The sequence below is a fragment of the Gouania willdenowi genome, chromosome 7 (genome assembly GCF_900634775.1).
Source record: "Gouania willdenowi chromosome 7, fGouWil2.1, whole genome shotgun sequence".
Taxonomy (NCBI): Eukaryota; Metazoa; Chordata; class Actinopteri; order Blenniiformes; family Gobiesocidae; genus Gouania; species Gouania willdenowi.
In genome coordinates this window covers 31730055-31750569 of record NC_041050.1, presented here as the reverse complement: position 1 = coordinate 31750569, position 20515 = coordinate 31730055, and the positions used below count along the sequence as shown (strand labels likewise).

General features: G+C 33.7%; 2 protein-coding genes and 1 long non-coding RNA gene across 7 annotated transcripts in view; 2 read left to right on the top strand and 1 right to left on the bottom strand.

Moving 5' to 3' along the window:
* LOC114467645 (uncharacterized) lies at positions 1-5726 on the bottom strand. The gene is made up of 2 exons (XR_003674536.1): positions 5531-5726; positions 1-30 (listed from the first exon to the last, which is right to left on the bottom strand). It is a non-coding gene; the product is annotated as an uncharacterized LOC114467645 (long non-coding RNA).
* ampd2b (adenosine monophosphate deaminase 2b) overlaps positions 1-13254 on the top strand; it is a 43182-nt gene extending 29928 nt beyond the window's left edge. For 3 of the 5 annotated variants that reach the window (XM_028454095.1, XM_028454094.1, XM_028454096.1), the window contains exons 13-19: positions 7325-7488; positions 8230-8356; positions 8436-8599; positions 10816-10936; positions 11055-11228; positions 11343-11453; positions 12107-12283. In XM_028454095.1, the coding sequence (XP_028309896.1) occupies positions 7325-7488; positions 8230-8356; positions 8436-8599; positions 10816-10936; positions 11055-11228; positions 11343-11453; positions 12107-12283 (1038 nt within the window). Of the gene's footprint in view, positions 1-7324; positions 7489-8229; positions 8357-8435; positions 8600-10815; positions 10937-11054; positions 11229-11342; positions 11454-12106 lie in introns of all 5 variants that reach the window. The other 2 variants (XM_028454097.1, XM_028454098.1) reach the window with 1 other exon arrangement.
* Positions 13255-15144: 1890 nt separating this feature from the next.
* Positions 15145-20267, top strand: LOC114467012 (glutathione S-transferase Mu 3-like). Its single transcript, XM_028452956.1, has 8 exons — positions 15145-15302; positions 17597-17672; positions 17770-17834; positions 17915-17996; positions 18097-18194; positions 18273-18368; positions 19753-19863; positions 19937-20267. Exons 1-8 carry the CDS (start codon positions 15267-15269, stop codon positions 20030-20032), a joined length of 660 nt encoding a protein of 219 aa, XP_028308757.1. The 5' UTR covers positions 15145-15266; the 3' UTR covers positions 20033-20267.
* Positions 20268-20515: the final 248 nt, after the last annotated feature.

Below are 20515 nucleotides of genomic sequence, written 5' to 3'. Positions count from 1 at the left end.
TTTTTGATTTTTGTCATTTTTTGTGCCATACTGCTTTCTTTGCACATTTTAAATATGTTCATCATATTTGCAGTAGTTTTTAGGGTCTAATAATGGTCTGATATCATTTTTCATTTTTTGAAATTTTTGAAATTTATGCCTCACTATAGCCTTATCTCCGATTTCGGGTGATTTTTGATTTTCATCTTTTTTTGTGCCTTACTGCTTTCTTTGCACATTTTAAGTATGTGCATCATATTTGCAGTAGATTTTAGGGTATAATGATGGTCTTATCTCAATTTTTATTTTTTTAAATTTTTCAAAAACATGCCTTACTAAAGCCTTACTTTCAATTTTAGGTAATTTTTTTATTTATTTATTTTTTTTTCATTTTTTCTACCTTACTGCCTTCTTAACCCATTTTAAGTGTATGCATCATATTTGCAGTAGTTTTTAAAGTGTAATGATGGTCTTACCTCAATTTTTAGTTTTTAAAGGTTTTGAAAATCATGCCTTACTAAAGCCTTACCTCTGATTTCGGGTTATTTTTGATTTTCGTAATTTTTTGTACCTTATTGCTTTGTTAGCCCATTTTAAGTATGTGCATCATATTTGCAGTAGATTTTAGGGTCTACTGATGGTCTTACCTCAATTTTTGGTTTTTGAAATTTTTGAAAATCATGATTTACTAAAGCCTTATCTCCGATTTCAGGTGATTTTTGATTTTCATAATTTTTTGTGCCTTCCTGCTTTCTTCGGCCATTTTAAGTATGCGCATCATATTTGCAGTAGATTTTAGGGTCTAATGATGGTCTTATCTCAATTTTTTTTCTATTTTTCAAAAACATGCCTTTCAAAAGCCTTACCTCCGATTTCATGTGATTTTTGATTTTCATCCTTTTTTTGTGCCTTACTGCTTTCTTAGCACATTTTAAGTATGTGCATCATATTTGCAGTAGATTTTAGGGTCTACTGATGGTCTTTTCTCAATTTTTTGAAATTTTTGAAAATTATGCCTCACTAAAGCCTTACCTCCGATTTCAGGTGATTTTTGACTTTTGTCATTTTTTTGTACCTTACTGCCTTCTTATCCCATTTTAAGTATGCATATCATGTTTGCAGTAGTTTTTAGGGTATAATGATGGTCTTATCTCAATTTTTATTTTTTTAAATTTTTCAAAATTATGCCTCACTATAGCCTTATCTCCGATTTCGGGTGATTTTTTATTTTCACCATTTTTTGTGCCTTACTTCTTTTTTTTGCACCTTTTAAATATGCGCATCATATTTGCAGTAGTTTTTAGGGTCTAATACTGGTCTTATATCATTTTTTATTTTTTGAAATTTTTGAAAATTATGTCTCACTGTAGCCTTATCTCCGATTTCGGGTGATTTTTGATTTTCATCCTTTTTTTGTGCCTTACTGCTTTCTTAGCACATTTTAAGTATGTGCATCATATTTGCAGTAGATTTTAGGGTCTACTGATGGTCTTATCTCAATTTTTTTCTATTTTTCAAAAACATGCCTTATTAAAGCCTTACCTCCTATTTCATGTGATTTTTGACTTTTGTCATTTTTTGTGCCTTTCTGCTTTCTTTGCACATTTTAAGTATGTGCATCATATTTGCAGTAGATTTTAGGGTCTACTGATGGTCTTATCTCAATTTTTTGAAATTTTTGAAAATTATGCCTTACTAAAGCCTTACTTTCGATTTTGGGTGATTTTTTTATTTATTTATTTTTTTAATTTTTTGTACCTTTTTGCCTTCTTAACCCATTTTAAGTGTGTGCATCATATTTGCAGTAGTTTTTAAAGTGTAATGATGGTCTTACCTCAATTTTTAGTTTTTGAAATTTTTGAAAATTATGCCTCACTATAGCCTTATCTCCGATTTCGGGTGATTTTTTATTTTCACCCTTTTTTTGTGCCTTACTGCTTTCTTAGCACATTTTAAGTATGTGCATCATATTTGCAGTAGATTTTAGGGTCTACTGATGGTCTTTTCTCAATTTTTTGAAATTTTTGAAAATTATGCCTTACTAAAGCCTTACCTCCAATTTCGGGTGATTTTTGACTTTTGTCATTTTTTTGTACCTTACTGCCTTCTTATCCCATTTTAAGTATGCATATCATATTTGCAGTAGTTTTTAGGGTCTAATACTGGTCTTATATCATTTTTTATTTTTTGAAATTTTTGAAAATTATGTCTCACTGTAGCCTTATTTCCGATTTCGGGTGATTTTTGATTTTCATCCTTTTTTTTGTGCCTTACTGCTTTCTTAGCACATTTTAAGTATGTGCATCATATTTGCAGTAGATTTTAGGGTCTACTGATGGTCTTATCTCAATTTTTTTCTATTTTTCAAAAACATGCCTTACTAAAGCCTTACCTCCTATTTCATGTGATTTTTGACTTTTGTCATTTTTTGTGCCTTTCTGCTTTCTTTGCACATTTTAAGTATGTGCATCATATTTGCAGTAGATTTTAGGGTCTACTGATGGTCTTATCTCAATTTTTTTAAATTTTTGAAAATTATGCCTTACTATAGCCTTACCTCCGATTTCGGGTGATTTTTGACTTTTGTCATTTTTTTGTACCTTACTGCCTTCTTATCCCATTTTAAGTATGCACATCATATTTGCAGTAGTTTTTAGGGTATAATGATGGTCTTATCTCGATTTTTATTTTTTTAAATTTTTTAAAAACATGCCTTACTAAAGCCTTACTTTCAATTTTAGGTGATTTTTTTTTATTTATTTTTTATTTTTTTTCATTTTTTGTACCTTACTGCCTTCTTAACCCATTTTAAGTGTATGCATCATATTTTCAGTAGTTTTTGAAGTGTAATGATGGTCTTACCTCAATTTTTAGTTTTTAAAGTTTTTGAAAATCATGCCTTACTAAAGCCTTACCTGTGATTTCAGGTGATTTTTTATTTTCACCTTTTTTTGTGCCTTACTTCTTTTTTTTGCACCTTTTGAATATGCGCATCATATTTTCAGTAGTTTTTAGGGTCTACTGATGGTCTTATCTCAATTTTTTGAAATTTTTGAAAATTATGCCTTACTAAAGCCTTACTTTCGATTTTGGGTGATTTTTTTATTTATTTATTTTTTTATTTTTTTGTACCTTTCTGCCTTCTTAACCCATTTTAAGTATGCACATCATATTTGCAGTAGTTTTTAGGGTATAATGATGGTCTTATCTAAATTTTTATTTTTTTAAATTTTTCAAAAACATGCCTTACTAAAGCCTTACTTTCAATTTTATTTGTTTTTTTCATTTATTTATTTTTTTTTCATTTTTTGTACCTTTTTGCCTTCTTATCCCATTTTAAGTGTGTGCATCATATTTGCAGTAGTTTTTAAAGTGTAATGATGGTCTTACCTCAATTTTTAGTTTTTGAAATTTTTGAAAATTATGCCTCACTATAGCCTTATCTCCGATTTCGGGTGATTTTTTATTTTCACCCTTTTTTTGTGCCTTACTGCTTTCTTAGCACATTTTAAGTATGTGCATCATATTTGCAGTAGATTTTAGGGTCTACTGATGGTCTTTTCTCAATTTTTTGAAATTTTTGAAAATTATGCCTTACTAAAGCCTTACTTTCAATTTAAGGTGATTTTTTTATTTATTTATTTTTTTTTTTAAATTTTTCTACCTTACTGCCTTCTTGACCCATTTTAGGTGTATACATCATATTTGCAGTAGTTTTTGAAGTGTAATGATGGTCTTACCTCAATTTTTTGTTTTTAAAGTTTTTGAAAATCATGCCTTACTAAAGCCTTACCTGTGATTTCAGGTGATTTTTTATTTTCATCATTTTTTGTGCCTTACTTCTTTCTTAGCACATTTTAAGTATGTGCATCATATTTGCAGTAGATTTTAGGGTCTACTGATGGTCTTTTCTCAATTTTTTGAAATTTTTGAAAATTATGCCTCACTAAAGCCTTACCTCCGATTTCGGGTGATTTTTGACTTTTGTCATTTTTTTGTACCTTACTGCCTTTCTTATCCCATTTTAAGTATGCATATCATATTTGCAGTAGTTTTTAGGGTCTAATACTGGTCTTATATCATTTTTTATTTTTTGAAATTTTTGAAAATTATGTCTCACTGTAGCCTTATTTCCGATTTCGGGTGATTTTTGATTTTCATCCTTTTTTTGTGCCTTACTGCTTTCTTTGCACTTTTTAAGTATGTGCATCATATTTGCAGTAGATTTTAGGGTCTACTGATGGTCTTATCTCAATTTTTTTCTATTTTTCAAAAACATGCCTTACTAAAGCCTTACCTCCTATTTCATGTGATTTTTGACTTTTGTCATTTTTTTGTACCTTACTGCCTTCTTATCCCATTTTAAGTATGCACATCATATTTGCAGTAGTTTTTAGGGTATAATGATGGTCTTATCTCGATTTTTCTTTTTTTAAATTTTTTAAAAACATGCCTTACTAAAGCCTTACTTTCAATTTTAGGTGATTTTTTTATTTATTTTTTTTTTTTTTTCATTTTTTGTACCTTACTGCCTTCTTAACCCATTTTAAGTGTATGCATCATATTTGCAGTAGTTTTTGAAGTGTAATGATGGTCTTACCTCAATTTTTAGTTTTTAAAGTTTTTGAAAATCATGCCTTACCTGTGATTTCAGGTGATTTTTTATTTTCACCATTTTTTGTGCCTTACTTCTTTTTTTTGCACCTTTTAAATATGCGCATCATATTTTCAGTACTTTTTAGGGTCTAATAATGGTCTTATATCATTTTTTATTTTTTGAAATTTTTGAAAATTATGCCTCACTATAGCCTTATCTCCGATTTCGGGTGATTTTTGATTTTCATCATTTTTTTGTGCCTTACTGCTTTCTTAGCACATTTTAAGTATGTGCATCATATTTGCAGTAGATTTTAGGGTCTACTGATGGTCTTATCTCAATTTTTTGAAATTTTTGAAAATTATGCCTTACTAAAGCCTTACCTCCGATTTCGGGTGATTTTTGACTTTTGTCATTTTTTTGTACCTTACTGCCTTTCTTATCCCATTTTAAGTATGCACATCATATTTGCAGTAGTTTTTAGGGTATAATGATGGTCTTATCTCAATTTTTATTTTTTAAAATTTTTCAAAAACATGCCTTACTAAAGCCTTACTTTCAATTTTAGGTGATTTTTTTATTTATTTATTTATTTTTTAAATTTTTCTACCTTACTGCCTTCTTAACCCATTTTAAGTGTATGCATCATATTTGCAGTAGTTTTTGAAGTGTAATGATGGTCTTACCTCAATTTTTAGTTTTTAAAGTTTTTGAAAATCATGCCTTACTAAAGCCTTACCTGTGATTTCAGGTGATTTTTTATTTTCACCATTTTTTGTGCCTTACTTCTTTGTTTTTGCAGCTTTTAAATATGCGCATCATATTTGCAGTAGTTTTTAGGGTCTAATAATGGTCTGATATCATTTTTTATTTTTTTAAATTTTTGAAAATTATGCCTCACTATAGCCTTATCTCCGATTTCGGGTTATTTTTGATTTTCGTAATTTTTTGTACCTTATTGCTTTGTTAGCCCATTTTAAGTATGTGCATTATATTTGCAGTAAATTTTAGGGTCTACTGATGGTCTTACCTCAATTTTTGGTTTTTGAAATTTTTGAAAATCGTGCTTTACTAAAGCCTTATCTCCGATTTCAGGTGATTTTTGATTTTCATAATTTTTTGTGCCTTCCTGCTTTCTTCGGCCATTTTAAGTATGCGCATCATATTTGCAGTAGTTTTTAGGGTCTAATAATCATCTTATATCATTTTTTATTTTTTGAAATTTTTGATTTTCATCTTTTTTTGTGCCTTACTGCTTTCTTTGCACATTTTAAGTATGTGCATCATATTTGCAGTAGATTTTAGGGTCTAATGTTGGTCTTATCTCAATTTTTTTCTATTTTTCAAAAACATGCCTTACTAAAGCCTTACCTCCGATTTTGGGTGATTTTTGACTTTTGTCATTTTTTTGTACCTTGCTGCTTTGTTAGCCCATTTTAAGTATGCACATCATATTTGCAGTAGTTTTTAGGGTATAATGATGGTCTTATCTCAATTTTTATTTTTTTTAAATTTTTCAAAAACATGCCTTACTAAATAAAGCCTTACTTTCAATTTTAGGTGATTTTTTTATTTATTTATTTTTCATTTTTTGTACCTTACTGCCTTCTTAACCCATTTTAAGTGTATGCATCATATTTGCAGTAGTTTTTAAAGTGTAATGATGGTCTTACCTCAATTTTTAGTTTATAAAGTTTTTGAAAATCATGCCTTACTAAAGCCTTACCTGTGATTTCAGGTGATTTTTTATTTTCACCATTTTTTGTGCTTTACTTCTTTTTTTTGCACCTTTTAAATATGCGCATCATATTTGCAGTAGTTTTTAGGGTCTAATAATGGTCTTATATCATTTTTTATTTTTTGAAATTTTTGAAAATTATGCCTCATGAAAGCCTTTTTTCCGATTTCGGGTGATTTTTGATTTTCATAGTTTTTTGTGCCTTACTGCTTTTTTTGCACATTTTAAATATGAGCATCATATTTGCAGTAGGTTTTAGGGTCCAATGAAGGTCTTTCCTCAAATTTTTTTTTTTTTTTTAATTTTTAAAAATTTTGCCTTACTAAAGCTTTACCTCCGATTTCAGGTGATTTTTGATTTTCATCATTTTTTGTACCTTACTGCCTCCTTAACCCATTTTAAGTATGCGCATCATATTTGCAGTAGTTTTTAGGGTCTAATGATTGTCTTATCTCAATTTTTATTTTTTCAAATTTTTCAAAAACATGCCTTACTAAAGCATTACTTTCGATTTTGGGTTATTTTTTTTTTTTTTTTCATTCATTGTACATTACTGCCTTCTTAACCCATTTTAAGTACATGCATAATTTTTGCAGTATTTTTTAAAGTGTAATGATGGTCTTACCTCAATTTTTAGTTTTTGAAATTTTTGAAAATCATGCTTTACTGAAGCCTTACCTCTGATTTCAGGTGATTTTTTATTTTCATAATTTTTTTTGCCTTACTGCTTTCCTTGCACCTTTTAAGTATGCTCATCATATTGGCAGTAGTTTTTAGGGTCTAATGATGGTCTAATCCAATTTTTTCTTTTTTTTTAATTTTCGGAAAATATGCCTTTCCTCCGATTTTGAGTGATATTTTTTTATTATTTTTCATATTTTGTGCCTTATTGCTTTCTTAGCCCATTTTAAGTATATTTGCAGTTATTTTTAGGGTCTAATGACGATTTTAGCTCAATTTTTTTGAAATTATAGCCTGGTGCCCTCTGCTGACCGTGTATGTTTTCATAGGAGGTGATGGCCGACCTGGAGGAGAGTAAATACCAGAATGTGGAGCTCAGGCTGTCCATCTATGGCCGGTCCAGAGACGAGTGGGACAAACTGGCCCAATGGGCCGTCAAACACCGGGTCTACTCTGACAACGTGCGCTGGCTTGTGCAAGTGCCACGACTCTTGTGAGTTTACCACATAATTGTATGCCTAATAGATCAATGACTCATTCACTCCAAAAAGAAAATAAAAAGGTGGACATTAAAAATGTTCACGTTTTTTAAAACTGAATTTTTCACTCGTTGCATTGTGGGATCTGGAGTCATGGCGACAGTTAGATAGAAGTGTTCATACTTAATTCTGATATCAAGGGGTATACCGAGAACAAACTACTACAGAAATAGTCTCAAGCGAATCACTGTCCTCCTTGTCTGGTAAAAATCAAGTATGAATCAAGTAAAAACACGTTCCACAATACAATGCCAAAAATTTCAACAAACGGCGTGTTGAGGGTGACAAAAAACAGTTATTAAATTCTTATTGGAGTAAATTATGTTTGATTTATTGATAAATTAGGCATACACTGACTTTGCCTTTATCTAATATAAAATGATCAACACATCAAGTTTAAAAGCTCACCTTTCCGTGAGGAGTTTGCATTTTTATTTCTCAGAAAGTCCAAAAAAAACATTGCCCAAAAGAATAAATAGGTTTGTGAGCCATTGCAACCAGGATAAAACAGGAGTAGAAGATAGTACATTAAAAAGAACATGTGTAAGCCTTATGCTATCCCCCATTAGTGACTAATGAACATGTAATTGCTTCATCTTTTACCTGAATGTTGGTATATTCCATCAGAAAATTAAACAATCTGTTTTTTTTATTTAGTTTTCCTTTGTTTCAAACCTCTCATTCTCCCTTCAAAGTGACGTCTACCACACAAAGAAGCAACTCTGCACCTTCCAGGAAATGCTGGAGAACGTCTTCTGTCCCCTGTTCGAGGTCACGGTCGACCCCTGGAGTCACCCCGAGCTGCACCTTTTTCTCCAACATGTACGTCCTCATCGTCTTCTGAAACCCTGCTGCCAGCCCTCAGACGCTTTAACGGATCTTCTTTTCATCTGTTTAACAGGTGGTGGGCTTTGACAGTGTAGACGACGAATCAAAACCAGAGCAGCACATCTTCAACCTGGACAGTCCACTGCCTGGAAACTGGACAGAAGAAGACAACCCACCCTATTCCTACTACCTCTACTACATGTATGCAAATATGTCTGTGCTAAACCACCTGCGCAGGTAAACTCACCCTGTCACTGCTAGCAATGATACTCTATTTATTGGTGATGCCAACAATATATTGGATGATCATAAAATGTATAATTTCCAAAGGCTGTGGAGGGAAAGTGGTTTGCTTAAAATAATCAAGATAAAGAAACATATTATATTCTATTCTATTTCTATTCTACGTTAGGGATGTCAAACTCTTTTTACTTCAGAGGCCATGTAAGGAGCAGTTTGGTCTCAAGTGAGCCACAGATTGTACGTGGGGAAAACGGGTAATTTCAACATTGTTGTGGCCTAGTTTGCACTTCTACGTATACATAAAATACAAAAATATGTAAGAAACTGACGATATCCAAGCAATGAGTGAATAATAGCACCCCCAACAGGATCTTCATTTTAAATTTCCTAGATTTTGTGACCAATTTCTATTTAATTAAAGGAATCATTATGTCATTATTTGAGGGAAAATTGAAGGATTTTGTAAGAATTTTGAGTTTTTTCAACTGTTTAACAATATAAAATGACTGCAATCATGCAATATACTGTAAGCATTTGGAAAATTGTGATTCCCTGCACATATTGTTTAGTTTCATTTAAACAATGATTTGCGTTTTCTCTCTAATTTTTATTTTCTCCTGCGGGCCGAATTTAATGCTCCAAATGGCCAGATTTGACACGTGTTCTTATAGACAGATGTAGACAGAAATTTATGAAAAGTGTTATAAAATCAGAACTGCCTCTGTAAGGGATCATAACTTTGTTGCTTAAGGGGAACAGAACATTTGGTTCTACCTCTAAACACAGAGAAAAAGACACTCTTGGCTTGAAGAAGAAGAATGTCTGCACTGCTGATACGACTACATCATTTTACAAGAAAAAAAAATGTATCAATAATCATGTCTGTTGTGGTAAAATATTACTATTTTTAACAGCCCTTTACACAAAGATATAACAGTTAACAAGATTTAATTATGCTAATTATGTATGTTATTATAATAATAATAATGAATATTTTTTTAAAGTTAGCGTTAGAAGTTATTGGAGAAGACTCAGTAAGGGAAGGTCCATGATAACTGTCTATCATAGTGCTAATTTACTAACCGGCAATAACTCAGTCATTTTATAAGTCTGCCATGTATGTTGTTAATCTGTGGAAAAAAACCAGTAAGAAGCTTTTAAAACCAATATATCACAGCTGATAGGAAGTGTAGTGTAAGCTCTGCCCTCTATTGGCTGCTCTCATATCTCACTGTGTATTTCAGAGACTTTTATCACAGTGGGGGCCACAAAAATGTGATTGTCTGCTCTGAAGGATACATTATTACATTCATGTATTTTGGGAATCATTTTATGTATTTTTTTCCTCTAAATTCATGTGTTTTTGTTGTTGTTTTGTGTTTTGATTATTTCTTTGTAACTTTTTATGTAATTGTGTTTATTTATGTTGTTTTGTGTATTAGTTGTACTTTTTGGTTTTTTTGGATATTTTTCATTTATTTTGTTTATTTTTGTAGACATCTTGTTTATTTTTGTTGTCCTTTTGTGTATTTTTGTTATCATTATGTACATTTTTGGAGTCAGTTTGTGCATTTACATCAGGGGCTCATGTCTAGTGTATCTGTTCTTTTCAAAGGTTCATATTCACAAAATGCAGAACAAAGAGAAACAGCATTCTGTATATGTACTGTATATATTAGAACTTGTGGAAACACTGTTCTTGTGTCTGCTTTGGATGTAATGTGTGTTATTGTAGGGTTTCTGTGTGCATGCGCGCAAGTGTGTTTAGGTTTTTTCTGTATGAATTAAAGCGAAAGTAAGCCTATGGTTTCACTGTAAAACGTAAAACTTTACTTGAAGTTTTATGCACAAAGGCTGACATTACGCTGTCATTATTATGACATGACTCCAGTCATTAGCATAAATAAGGTGTCATGAAGGCTGTCATTAAGTGTCGTTTGTTACTCTAGTCTAACCCTTTGTTACCCTAACCTTAACCCCACTAGATCTCTCCACCTAACCCAAAAAATGCCAACATAGCTCTAAAGGTGTCATAATTTAGCAAACGACACTCAACGACAGCCTTCATGACACTTTATTCAAGCTAATGACAGCGTAATGTCAGCCGTATGTATAAAACTTCAAGTAAAGTGCTACCAAACGTGTTAAAATTGTTGCTTTGCTGACTTCAAACAAAGCTAACACTCTGTGTATGTGTGTATCACCTGCAGGCAGCGAGGTTTTCACACCTTTGTTCTACGCCCTCATTGTGGTGAAGCTGGTCCAATCCATCACCTGGTGTCTGGATTCATGCTGTCTGAGAATATATCCCATGGTCTCCTTCTGAGGAAGGTATGACAATATCACACAGTATACATGCAGACGACAACAAGACAATGTTATCATCAAGCACATCATTTTGTAGATTTAATCCTAGGAACACATGACATGATGCCTTGTGCCCCTTCAGGCTCCAGTGCTGCAGTATCTGTACTACTTGGCCCAGATCGGCATCGCCATGTCTCCCCTCAGTAATAACAGCCTGTTCCTCAGCTACCACCGTAACCCTCTCCCAGAATACCTGTCCAGAGGCCTTATGGTGTCTTTGTCCACAGACGATCCGCTGCAGTTTCACTTCACCAAGGTTGGTTCAGATTCCCTAAATCTACTCCATTCTTTGGTGTGTCTCGTCAACTGCAGTCTCTATTGAAAGTCTGTCATCTATGGCAGAGCATAAACCTATGTTTGTTTTGTGTAGGAGCCACTGATGGAAGAGTACAGCATTGCTGCTCAGGTGTGGAAACTGAGCTCCTGTGACATGTGTGAGCTTGCCAGAAACAGTGTGCTGATGAGTGGATTCTCCAACAAGGTATATGTGCTTTGTTTAGACTTTCACACACAAGTTACAACACTCCTTGGCCCTCATTTATCAACCTTGCGTGAAAACGGGTGTAAATTTGATTGCACATTTGGTCGTACGACAGGACCAACGTGTGATTTATGAAACATTCTTATTTGACCAATCCCAGTGTACAAATGATTGGGTGTTGATAAATGCGGTGGCTGAATTTGATCGTAATTAACATGTTACGCCCTGAAATCTTCCTGGTTCTGAGGCCCCGCCCATTGAGGTCAAACGAACACTTGCAATGAAAGAAAGGAAATCCTCACATCTGAGGTGGAGCAAAACAAAAATGTGCCTTTTGACAGAGTGAAAACTGGACTTACAGGTGCAGTTTTGCAACATTCCTGTGTTTGTAGCGTTTGTCCCTGTGGGCCACAGTATAAAGGTGACGTCTGCCCCCCTGTGCGCACTGCATACAACTTCACAGCAGAGATCCTGGAGAGAGCACGGACCTGACGTGAGAGCCGATCGTAGCGTGTGCTCACATCAAAATTGATAAATACCGAAACTCGTGTGAATTTGGTCAAACGCATGTTGTACGCTCAGATCTGAAGGTCGGAACGGTTGATTGATGAGGGCCCTTGTTTCTGACCGGTTGACCTGTCCCCTGGTGTCAGGTGAAAAAATACTGGCTCGGCCCCGATTGCCTCAAGGAAGGACAGGAGGGAAACGACATCCGACGCACCAACGTCCCGGACATCCGTGTGGCGTACCGCTACGAAACCATGTGTGAGGAGCTGAACCTGATAACACAAGCCATCCGCACAGACGAGCTGGAGACCATCGATGAGTAGGGGAGTCATTTCATGGGAGCATTAGAGTCAGAGACGTGAAATCTTAGCACTGCACAGTCTCAACCTTTTCTCTGTTTCTTTGTCTGTTTCTACATCAGGACGTTGTCTGAGTTTAAACATATCACACCAATAAGTGGAGAAATGCTGCTTTAGGAAGATGATAAAGTGTTATTTATTAAGAGAAAGGAACTCCAGTCTGTGCACCCAAAGATGTTTAATCCCTTAATATGTTAAAGGAGTCCCTTTGTTGATTTGTTTGAATATATGTTGCCTGTTCTGACAGTTTCACATAATTTTGTTTCTTACATTTACAGATCAAAACTTACACAAAATGAAAGCTCCGAAGCTTTAGGAAACTATCGGAAAAAAAAAGATTATAAGTTATCATATTTTTGTAAAATAATATCCTCTTGGGAAACCAAGGCATATATTTTAAAACTCTTAAGACTGATGTTCCCATGTCACATAAACAAGATGGAAATTTCAGTTGAAGTAAAGCTGGAAAATATTACATTAAAAAAAAAAGTTAATTTTTGATTTATTTACAGTGTGAGATTGTATTTAATGTGTCCAACCTGAAGTGTATGACACATATGACTGGCTACTGGTACTGGGAAGTAAAAAATAAATAAATAAAAAAATTGCACGTTTGCCAAAGTCTTACATCTTGTGACTTCTAACCAAGATTATAAAACCAGCTTTACACCAGCATGACTTACAGGCTTTCTTAACTTAAACTTTGGAGAAACACTGTGTACTGACTTTCAGAAGCCATTGTTGTTCGTGATCAAAAAAAACAAGGGGGGCTGGGGATCTGTTTCCTCTGTTTTTGTGTTTATTCTCCGTATGTTTTTCTCCTTTTGTCTTGCTGCATGTGGATGTACCGTACCTGACTGGATGGCACATTAATGTTTCTACAACAGTTTTGTAGTGCTCCTATTTATTTGTCATTAAACCTCTGCTATTCTGTATTCTGGAGTCTTACCTTAATATCTGTCACTGAATACAACCGGTTCTTTAGGTTACCGCTCCCTATGTATTTGAGCGAGTGCCAAATGCACAATAAACAAACTTTAACCTCACACACCCATTAAGAGGGCCTGATTTGTATTTATTTTTATTTTTTCATTTAACTTTTATTTAATAAGGAAAGTCCCATTGAGCTGAAGAATCTCTCTTTTTTCTTAAAGAGTCCTGGCAAACATAGGCAGCAGCATAAATACAACAGTTAAAATGCAAAAACGCAAACAAGTAAATTAAAATTTAGGAAAATTAAGAAAAGCAAAAAATGAAAAGTAAGAAGGAACAGATGTTGGTAGGCAGAAATTTGAGAATTGTCTTGTATATAAAAGTACACCAATGAGTATTCCTTCTGATGATCAGTGCGGGCCATCCCACCCAGGAGCACAATGACTTTGCATTTTACAGTTTGTTTTGAACCTCAGAGAGTCATAGTTAACAGTGTCCATCATTTATCCAAAACGCACTGTGTGTCACCCCTTGGAACTGAAATGAATGTTTTTTTTTTTTTTTTTTGTGAAATATTGTTTAATGCCAGTGGTGTCCATGAAAAATAAATAAACGTTATTTAAATTGAGTCTTTTCCCTTTCATCACAGATTGCACAACAGAAAGGATGTATTTGGATTGAGAAATAGCAGTTTGTGAGTCAGCAGTTTATAAACACAAAAGACTGTGGAATGTGTTACATGTGTGAGACAAAGAGTGTTATTGTGTGGATGGATGATTTACAGCCGATCGCCTCCTCTGATGTGGGTCAAAGTGAAAGAGCAGTTTAACACAAAATAAGATGATCTTCATATTTTCAAAAATGAATGTTTAAAGAAAACTATACTCAGCTTAACACATGAAAGATAACATTACAGCTTTTCCTGGTGATCTACCCGTCGTATTGAGAGATGACCAGTCTTGGAAATTTGAAGATAACAAAGAATTGTTCAATGAGAAATAGTTTTATAAATTTTAAATACATGTCAGAAAAGCCAACTCTGACAAATGTGGTGAACACTTCCATTAATACTGTATGGAGGTAGATTTGTGCATAATATTCTATCAAAAAAAGTATTTTCAATTAAACCAAAAATAATTTCAATCAAAAACATTTTCAGTCAAAGAAAAAAAGTGTTGGAATACAAACAAAAATCTGTGTTTCAAATATTTTTTTGCACCTGCCGAAATTAAAATTAAATGAATAAGTAAATAAACGTGACAAATTAAAAAAGGGAAAATTTAAAATTAGTAAATTAAGTAGGAAAAAAATACAAAAGTTAAAATATAAATACAAATATAAATAGATCATTAAATAAATACATGCAAAAAAAATTTAAAAAAAATAGATGAATAAAAGAGAAAATACAAATATAATTTATTTTTATTTCACTTTTTACTTTTATTCATTTAAATCATTTATTTTATACATTTATTTTATTTTTTAAATTTTGGCAGGTTTGGTCCTCTGTAATAATATGGCCCAAATACAAAACAAGATTACTTCAATAAAAAAATAAAAATCAATAATTTTCTAGCTCACTTCAATAAATAATAAATTAAAAAAAAAAAACCCATCAAAGATATTCAAACGCTATTTTTTGGGGTGTGTATTTTTTTTTTTTTTTTTTTTTTTTTTTGCATTTGAACACATTATCTTTTGATTGAAAAAAGTGTTTTTTGCTTGAAGTTAAGTTTTATTTTAGATTTTTTTGATTAAAGCAACTGTTTTTGATGAAATGATAAATCCACTTCCATACCCGTAGAGTTGTGTAACTAACGGTGAGCTGGGAGGGTCACGGGTCAAGGTCACGGCTGATTACAGGTGAAATAAAAGGGGAGGGACGATGAGTGATGGCTCGGCCCCGCCCACCTTCTCAGCCTGGTGACTCTCGTGCTCTCTCTTGCACGGACTCGCGCTGTTGCTACTGCTCCTGTCTCCTCGTGCCTTGCTTGGACTGCTGAACTGACTCAAAATGACGATGAAACTGGCTTACTGGGACATCCGTGGGGTAGGTTTCACAATAAGTTGCGAGGCTGACCACCTGGTGTTTTGGCAGCATTGGGTTCTTTGTTATTTGATGACCATGTCTATAGCATATGCGACGTAGTCACCCAAACACAGCTGCTAAAATACGTTGGGGTTTTTTTTCTTGAATATAAAAAGGGTAAAATTGGTAAAACCTTGCTATCTCACATTTTACACCCTTGAAATGTTCCTATCTCGTGGCCGGAAGTCAGTCAGTTACCACGATGACCAGTAGTTACGTAACATCTGCTTTGTTTTCACGCGTTCCTGAAGAGCCTTTTTTCTTTACGCTACATGAGTTTATTTGCACAACCTTTGTTTGTTAATAAGTGTCAGCTGTGTTTTCCATTCACCGACTGTTACATAAGATCATTATTCATTGTTCAGTGTGAGTTCAGCTCGGTAAAAGCAGAGTGGTGTGTGTATGTATGTATATATATATTAAATAACTGGTTTAATGTAGGCCAAAAAGGCAGCTGTGTAAAGAGTACTGATATATTTTTACTCAAGTGGAAGTAGTTACTTGATTGAATTTGTGTTCACAAGTACAAAAAAGTTATACATAAAATACTCAAGTAAGAGTAGCTTAATTAAATATTAAATGGTACTCAAAGTAAACATTACTTTTACCCCCACGTAGTTTTTTTTTTTTTTTTTTTTTTTTTATAAATCTTGACACGGTTCCTTTGCATACAGTGAAGGTCATGGCTATTCATACGGAAACGTATGAATAGACTCATTGGCCAGTTTAGGTGACGTGATAAGTACAACACGTGACTTAAAGTTCCGTCAGTTTTATTGTAGCTCATATTTATTTTAGATAGCTAACCCTTTTATTTTAACCCTAACCCAGGAAATACCCTAAAATGTTTTTGTATATGTGTTTTTAAAGGTGGCATTTCTCGTGTTAAATATGTTAAAATGAAAAATATATGACAAAAGTGGGATTCGAACTCACGTTAGCGGAAGGAAGAATTTCTGAGTGTGGCACCTTAGACCACTCGGCCATCCTAACATTTAAAAAAAAAAAAAAAAAAACAGGCACATTACGCTTATGTAGAAAATGTAAGGCTCAGTATCAATAGTCCCTGGGGGTGTTGATACATTTTCATATCAACAGACACTTCGTACAGTGCATAGACTTAAAAAGTAAGGGACCAAATGTTTCACAATGAGAACTTTTTTTTTTTTCTCCAAAAAATGAATCTGTATAAAATAAAAGGTTTGTCAATGTACAATTAAATAAAAAAATAAAAATAACACCAATTAATTTAAAAAAATAAAAATGAAGAGAGGCTTAAATAACCGGAATTTAATGCTGTTTTGGCGCCGTGCATTACGTTTATTCTCGTTGGTTGACTATGATGTGACTCATTTGATGTCTGGTCATTTAAATTTTTTGTAGTTTTACAATGTCCATTCACTTTAAAACATAAGCTGTAACTTAATCAGTAATGGTTGGATGTAGAAATGTAACAATTGACCGGTGTCTTACTTTTAAAACTTACTTCAGTACAAGTAAAATTAAAAATAAACCCAAAGTACATACTGTATACTAGGAATGTGCAATATTTTATCGTTTATGATTTATCGTCAAAAATATTCTCACCGGTAAGAATGTCATTCCACGATATAAAAATTCCCATGTCGGAAATTAACGAGGGTCACGGGCCGTTTGTCCCTCAATTTAGCAAAGAATGCCCCTAAAAACCTTGTTCCACGGGCCAAAACTACCCGTTTGTTGTCAACTTATTATTCTCTGCTGTTCACGGCAGCTCCGTAGCTAAGCCTCTGCCCCTCAACCCTCACACACCCGTCACGGTTAACTGAAGCTGCCGAGCTGCGATACATCATGGACCGCTACTTGGTTAAGACCAGACAACCATCCAACAATGTGAACCAGTCCAAGTTCCTCCGTCAGATCCACCAAAAGTTTCACAAACACGGGGACAGATGAACCTGTAGCAACGATTATGAACTGGAAAGTCAACTAAAGCTACCTATGCTAAGCTAACACACAGACTGGGCTAAGAGCTAACGCTAACCTCCATATAATTAATAATTCAGAAAAACAGGTTTAAAAAAACAAATTCTCAGTGAATGCAATGTTAATTCAGTTTGTAAACCTAAGATATGATTTTGTGTCTCTAAACATGTTTTTATATATATATATGTGTATGTATATGTTATAGGGACAGAGCACTGCATATTAAAACACATTTCTGTAAAATATGCCAGAATGAGCCTAAAGGCTATTTTTCATCTGTTGTGTTGCAGCTCGCTCAGCCTATCCGTCTCTTACTGGAGTATACTGGCACTAAATATGAGAACAAGTTGTTTTCCTGTGGTGAAGGTAAATCACTTCATCTAAATAAATAAGAAAATTCTCATTTTCACTTTGTTTCCAACTAATCTGCTGGTTTTTTTTTTTTTTTTTTTTTTGCCCACAGCTCCAAACTATGACAAGAGCTGCTGGTTTGATCTGAAACCCACTCTTAAAATGGACTTTCCCAATGTAAGTTAGTTAAAACCATTACTTGAATAATGGCCTAACAACCACCACAGACATTGAAGGATGTTAATGTTTCACCGCAGCTGCCGTACTTGGAGGATGGAGACAGGAAGATTGTGCAGAGCAATGCCATCATGAGATACATCGCTAGAAAGCACAACATGTGTACGTATGTTTGTGCATGAGCCATTAAGCTGTTTATAAAGTTAACCTATGTACGGTGCACCTCAATGTACTTGGACATCAGAGCTTGACCTTCTTTCAGGTGGAGAGACTGAGGATGAAATGGTGAGGGTGGACCTCTTGGAGAACCAGTCTATGGATTTTAGAAATGGCTTTGTGATGATTTGCTACACTGACTTTGTGAGTGACAAAGACAATTCAGCTAATGTTTATTTTCTTTCAAATCTCTGCTAAAGACGGTATTACTACTTCCACCAGGATCAGAAGAAACCCGGATACCTCGCCAAGCTGCCAGAAACACTGAAACAGTTTTCAGATTTCCTGGGTGACAGGAAGTGGTTCGCAGGTGACAAGGTTTGTATCGGAAGCGACATTAGCTGAGCGCTAATTAATAAATCATCCAATATGTTTCCAACTGGTCACTCATTAAAGCCTACAGTCAGCATCATGAGGAATTAGGGATGTCGCGATACAATTTTTTAAATTTCTGATGTGATACCGATATTGCAGCCTTGCGTATCGGCCAATACCGATATTGGCCTGAATGATATTTACTTTTTAAAAAATAATTACAACTGTTGTAGTGTGGAATGTTAGAAAAGGCTTGATCAAGTGATGTCACTCAAACTAAGAACAATAGTCAGCAACAATAGGTATGAGAAAATCTGACCCATTTATTATTATTAACCAATCGGTTACATAAAAATTAACCTTCAACATAATATCTACAGTATTTTACAATTGAATAAAATGAATTAGGGAAAAAATCTGAAATTTGTATCCGATATTTGTTTTCAGGCTGATACCGGATCGGGACACCCCTAGCAGGAATCAGGGGTCAATTATAATTGTCATTGATGATTAATTACAATTATGATGTAATTGTATTTGAAAAAATGTGTTGCTTTTTGTAATTGAGTTCAGATAATTGACTTTGTGATTGTAACTAGCATGAAAATTCTTAGAAGAGTAGTCAACGCCAAGGCATAAAAATGAGAGAATTTGAGTTTTGTTTTTTGTTTTTTTCCTGAAATAAGACTCTTAAGACCCTAAAAACTAGTTCAAATATAATGAGTTCACTTAAACTGTAGTGAAATACCAGGAAGTCATGGAACAATGGAAAAATAAAAAAATAAATTCAGAGATAAGGCTGTATATACATCTCCTGGGTCGGGGGGAGGAGGGTTAGCTGTAGTCTGTAGCACCAACCTTTTTTTCTGTACCTTTTGTTTTTTTTTTTTTTTGTTTTTTTTTAAATGTTGTATTCATATATTATTTCAACCCTTTCTTTTTTTCTCTGTAATGCTACTGGAATTGTAATTTCCCTGATGGACCCTTCCCAGGGGATCAGTAAAGTCAATCTACTATAGTAAGGTATAAAAATGGAAAAATATTTGCTCTTCTATTTTTTTTTTTTTTTTAACTGAGACCATTTTGATATTAGAAGAAAACATAAATCGAGGTGTATACTGACAAAAGAGGCTCAGACGCCCACATCAAGGTTATTAATGCCAATATTGTCACTGATTAGGAAGCCAAACAAGAGATGAAAAACAAATTGTATGATATTTTTTAGTGTATTTACAGCTGATTTAATACATGAGTCAAAACTGACCCGTTATCATGGTGCTAACACAAGAGGAAGTTTTGAGAACTTAATTGTAATTGACTTTCAGGGAGAAATAATTAAAATATTCTCGTTAAAGCTAACATGACCCTGTGACCCTCCTCCACACAGATCACTTTTGTGGATTTCATCATGTACGAACTGTTGGATCAACACAGGATGTTTCATCCCACATGCCTGGATGATTTTAAGAACCTCAAAGACTTACTGGATCGTTTTGAGGTGAGAACATTGAGTCCTGGGTAGGGTAGTCTACATGCGAGTCATGTGTCTTTGTGTGTGTGTGTCGTTCTAGGCTCTGGAGAAAATTGCTGCCTACATGAAGTCTGACAGGTTCATGAAAACTCCTGTCAATAACAAAATGGCCAAATGGGGAAACAAGAAAGAATAAAGAAGGCGTCACGCACAAGTGCAACTAAAATGAAAACCAGCTGATTGTGGACTGGAAGAACTTGTACCCACATTTCTAATAACACCTCTTCTGTTTAAGAAAACAGCATTTTCTAAATCCTGTTTAGTTGATAGTTTTGTAAGAAAAACTACTTTGTGTTGATCCCATTAAAACACATCCATTTAAGTTCAAGCATTTCTCACTTGTATTCAAAATAAATTGAACCTATTTCTGATTTTGTCTCAATTTACTGTTTTAAACATAGGAAGAATATGGGTTTGAAATTTTGTCTTTATAATCGCAACACCGATGTTTCTGAATTAAAGTTTAGTATTACAATAAACTTTACAATGTGTCAAACCTGAGGTCTGGGAGCTAAATCTTCCCTGTGGGAAAAGTTAATCTGTACAGGTTTTAAAAGTCAAGCACAATAAAATGGTGTTTAAAAAGAAAACATTTAAATGTCAATTAAGGTGGTGTCAT

What these genes read in the sequence shown, in the direction of transcription:
- LOC114467012 (XM_028452956.1), top strand. Translation starts at nt 15,267, where the DNA reads ATGACGATGAAACTGGCTTACTGGGACATCCGTGGG. An exon ending in GTTGTTTTCCTGTGGTGAAG is followed by an intron (nt 17,673 to 17,769) that starts GTAAATCACTTC and finishes TTTTGCCCACAG; the next exon opens with CTCCAAACTATGACAAGAGC. An exon ending in ACTTACTGGATCGTTTTGAG is followed by an intron (nt 19,864 to 19,936) that starts GTGAGAACATTG and finishes GTGTCGTTCTAG; the next exon opens with GCTCTGGAGAAAATTGCTGC.